The following is a 4820-nucleotide window of genomic DNA, read 5'->3' as shown; positions in this document are numbered from 1 at the left end:
GACTGAGGGCAAAATGGAAAAAACACTGGGAAACACTGGGAACTGAAACTAGAAACACACAAGAATAACTCTAAGGATAAAATACAGGAACACAAAGGGCTGAAGATCAGAACTGTTTAGAAAACACAAGTAACAGAATCTTAAACTAAAGATCTGAAACGAAAACATCATAATCAAGAAAAGAACAGATCTGATAAATAAACTTAAAGAACCACAGAGAGTCACACAGAACACATGAAGACATTACACAGAATTATGGAAACACACTCAGGAAACAGCAGACAGAAACTATGACAGACAGAAGACCACAAAAGAAAGAAGTCCAAAAGCACAGAACAAATCACACAAGAGTCAAGAATAACATGAACACACAGGAATACAGAACTTATAGAGATACAAGAACCATGAACACAACCACTGAAACACCAGACTGATTCACAAGAACCATGAACCATGAACAGAACTCCAGATACAAATGAAAACAGATCTACAAGAACCACCAAAAACACAACCGAGGCAAATGAAAAGGAGAAACCAAAAACCCAACCAGAAAAACTTATAGGAACAATCAACAAGAATACCCAGATCCCCACAAACACAAGCACATTTACAGGGGGAAAAAATTAAGTTACAGTAAATTATATAAAGCAACAGTTCAGTATATATTTCCACAAACAGGCTACTTCCATGTCTCCTCCATATATCAGAAATAGCCCCAGTGTTGTTAGTGTTTATGGTCAAATTTTGAAATTGCAGCTGTTTTGAAAAGAAAACAAACAAAAGTATTGACATGCTTTAAACGGAGAATCAATGCACCTCTCAGTCTTTGTGTAGGCATAGATTACTTGGCTTTGCAAGGCACTCTCAAAAGCCCTCCTCTATTTTCCTTCACAGGTTGTTCTGAAAACACACCTGACACCACGGTACTCAGCAGCAAAGCAGAAGAAAAGGAACTCTATGAACTCTGTGGACCCCTTAGACTGAACTATACAATTACTGAGAGCTACATTCTGTCAATGAAAACATGTTATTCACTTAGACATGCTATATGTCATCCGTTAAGGGGAAGATAAAGAAGACAGTGTAACCAGACCAATTCAATGACTGGGACTTCAAAAAATAAACCCTATAGCTGTGCCTTGAAAGGAGAGAAACACACACTCTTTTAAAATACACTTTATTGTATACAAACTGAAAACAAAATGTACAGTATTCACATTTGAATAGTTGTTACAGTTTAGTGTTAGCAGAAATGTTAATTATTTTCTTTTTAATCTATTTTTTTACGATGGCCCTGATGCACGACACAGCCTCGCACAAAACACAAGACACAAAAACACAACAAAGAATTTCTACATTTCACCACATTTCAGAAAAACCCAACAACAAAACATTCAACAAGATGTTCCCTTCAAAATGTCACATCTTTGGTTGTAGTTTTGTCTCAAGAAATTTAAGTATTTATTCTTTTTTTTTCTGCATGTTTTTGGTGATGTGTTTTGGGGGAAAAAATGTCTTGGATTTTGTCTTTCGAGAGTTGTTGGATATGAAATGCATTTTGTCACTTTAGCTGTATTTCGAAAAATTAAGCTGTCTTTGGTTTTGTTGCTGTGTTTTGTGTTGTTGTGTCTTGCATTAAAGGGATAGTTTTGAAGTGATCTTCTGTGGAATAGTCGTCAATAGTCAGTACCTTATCAGCCGAGATATCAGTCACAGAGCTCACACCAGGCTAGGCTAATGGCTAACCAAACGAGACCTGTTTTATACCATTTTTCAGGCTTAAAAAACAACTATTTTTAAAAAATTTCATACTTTTATAAAATAATGCTACATTAACTAATATAAACTAATAACTTCTACATTTTTGCATGATACTGTTTGTTTAGTTTGTTGTTGTTTTCTCAACTAAACTACTTCCATGCTACTACAAAGTGTGCTATACAGTGCCTATATAATGTATTCACCCTCTTAAATGTGTTATGCTACAGCTGTTTTAGGCAACAGCTGTCTTAGCTCAGTCTCTCCCATCTCACCTGAAGCTTGGAACTCCCTCAGAGAGCTCCCCGGTGTCTTGGTGGCCTCTCCAACTATTGTCCTTCTTCACGGTCACTCAGTTTGTGAGGCCTGCTCTTGGTAGATTTCCACGTCCCATATTCCTGATGGATTTAACAGAACTCCTGGGGATGTTTAGACCCTTAGAAATCCTTTGGTACATATCCCCAGACTTGTACTTTACAATAATCCTTTCTTCAAGTTGAATTAGGATAGTCACTTTAAAGGGGGGTGCAAATCTATCAAATCACTTATTTTACATTACGTATTTTTATTAAATTGGCATTAATCTGTAGAAATTTGATTTCATTTGACTTTAAATAACTTTTTTTTAGAAAGAAAGCTCATTTTTATAGACTATGATTGATTTATGACAGCAACAAAAGCGTAAAACACCTAAAGAGGTGAATAGTTTTTGTAGGCACTGTAAATATCTGCGTCCTGATGCTCCTGAAGGTATCAGTTTGCTGGGCGGGTTGAGTAGACTTTTGACTGACTAGACGTTCTCATAAGGCAAACTAATGACATTTGACAGAAGATCACTTCAAAAATAAACTCTATGACTATCCATTTAAGAGCCTTTCTAAATTGTCAACACTAAACATGCAAATTTTTTGTTCTGAGGACTTAACATACGCACCTGACGTGTTAACAAAAATGAAAAAATTCAAATGCTACTGAACATAAAAAAAACGTCACAGATCGAACCTTTTAGATTACCTCAAACCACCCACTCACACATATGCAGATGATGATGCAGTTTCAGTAAGACCATTGCTGCAATTCTTCTGGGATCTGGAACAGGGTTCATTAATCTGCTCTACTTCATGTAGAAAATTAACTGCATTGCATTTACAGAAGACACAGACCAAACACAGAAAAATAAAACTTAAAGAAATACATTTGTAGAAAAATGGATTCACTATTCACGTACGTTACAACCACACACTGCACAGTTTTGCGAGCCTCTTGCGAGGATTTAGTTGAACTTTTAAACCATTTCTGGTGAGGTCAGCCGCTTGCAATTATCTTTAAAGGGTTTATTTGGAGACTGAAAACTATGGTTCATTTGTTCTTTTCTCCGTAATTACCACTGTTCATTCCCCTGACCCATTTTAATGTCATACAATCAGTTAGAAGAGGATCTCTGGGAGGCTGAATTTTCCCCCGCAATCGCTAACTGACTCTCTCTCCTCTGTTGAAAGCCAGATAATAATCTTATGCATGAAATCGTTGCAGCAAGATCATTTGTAAGGTCTTGATATAAATCCATCAACCTTTTTTCTTCCACATAATAGCACGGTAAAGATACTTCAGCAGTGGATCTCATAGGCAACTTGTGATCCAAACAGGAGGCTCTGACTCAGGAAGAGCTCCTCTGGATCTGTTGTTAGGGGCCCCTCTCCACCTTCTGCTGGGTTTCTGCGAAGCCCCATTCCCCCTGATCTTGTCAGTGTCTGGACCATTTCGTGCTCCAGAAGAGCTTCCTTCATGCCCTTCTGTTGGACAAATCCACTTATCATGGGACACCTGGACGAATTGGAGCCCACGGGTTTGGCTCTGTTGAGTACGTACATCTCATGGCCGTGGTCATCACGGTACTCCTCCAGCTGCGCAAAGGTGGTGGGCCCGTCCGAGTAGTCATTCACATAGAGGATGCTCTCCTCCTTGCTTGTACAGTAGGAGCCACTGTCCTCCTTTTGGTACTGCTGGTGACGGGTGTAGATCATTATCAAGAGAAGAACAGCAGTGAGCGCCAGCAAGGAGATTCCAATTGCAATGGCGGTCTGTGTGGCAGGGCCCAGAGCATTAAAGTCCATGCTATCCTGCTCATACAACGGCTCCTGGCTAACGTCTAGGACTTCTGGCTGATAGAAGGAGCTGGACGAAGAAGAGACATAAGAGTGTGTGTTTAATCGAGGCCAGAAATGGGATGAATATGAGGAAGACGACATGTTGACAGCAAGGTGAAACGTAACCCTAGCTACACCACCTGGGTTCCAGGCCTCACATTCATAGCGCCCAGCATGTGCTACAGTCACATTACTGAGGAACAGCATGCCGCTGCCCATGTCCGGATCAAAGCTGTCCCTTTCACCGCCTTCCTCAGTCCCACGCACGAGCCCGTGGATTCCTCCTGCTCCTCCCACCTTGATCTCTCTGCTGCTGGGCAGAGCTGTCACCACTCCCCCAGCTGCAGGCCTGAACAGCTCCCCGTTGGGGCCCAGCTCTTGGAACAGACCTCGAGGTGATAACTGGGGCTTGCCATGGGAGGATTTTTTCCACGTCACCTGAGGCTGAGGGTATCCTGAGGCCTGGCACGAGACTCGGAGGCTCTCTCCAAGTCGGACAGTCAGGTGGCTGGGCTCGAGCTGAACCACAGGAGGGATGCACACCAGACTGTTGGGGGCCACTTCCACCAGGCTGAGGTGGGAGAGGCGGGGGGGCTCTGCACACATCAGCCGACGCTGCTCTGCCGAACTCAGCAGACGCTGTCCGTCTTCACTGATCCAGGTTCTCAGCCAACCAAGAGCGCAATCACAGCGCCACGGGTTCTCTAAAACAAAGGGACATGAGCAGATGGTGAGCATGGATTATACCAAGAATAGTTTTAAAGTCAATGAAACAGCATCGGGCCGAACACGTCCCCACAAAGACAGAAGGGAAGGAAAAGGAACAGAAGCACATCAAAAAAGCTCTCCAAACATGTGGGTATCCCAATTGGGCTTTTGTCAAGTCAGCTAGGAAATCCACTAAACACACCAGGG

At 41.7% G+C, this 4820-nt stretch overlaps 1 protein-coding gene across 1 annotated transcript in view; it reads right to left on the bottom strand.

The window, feature by feature from the left end:
* Window positions 1-1160: 1160 nt before the first annotated feature.
* Window positions 1161-4820, bottom strand: part of lrrc24 (leucine rich repeat containing 24) — a 21497-nt gene continuing 17837 nt past the window's right edge. The window contains exon 5 of the mRNA XM_017420764.3: window positions 1161-4609. Coding sequence (XP_017276253.1) covers window positions 3366-4609 — 1244 coding nt within the window. The 3' untranslated portion in view covers window positions 1161-3365. The remainder of the gene's footprint in view (window positions 4610-4820) is intronic.

Source organism: Kryptolebias marmoratus, linkage group LG20 (assembly GCF_001649575.2).
Source record: "Kryptolebias marmoratus isolate JLee-2015 linkage group LG20, ASM164957v2, whole genome shotgun sequence".
Classification (NCBI taxonomy): domain Eukaryota; kingdom Metazoa; phylum Chordata; class Actinopteri; order Cyprinodontiformes; family Rivulidae; genus Kryptolebias; species Kryptolebias marmoratus.
Note: the sequence above shows the minus strand (reverse complement) of the source record. Positions and strands in the feature narration are given on the sequence as shown.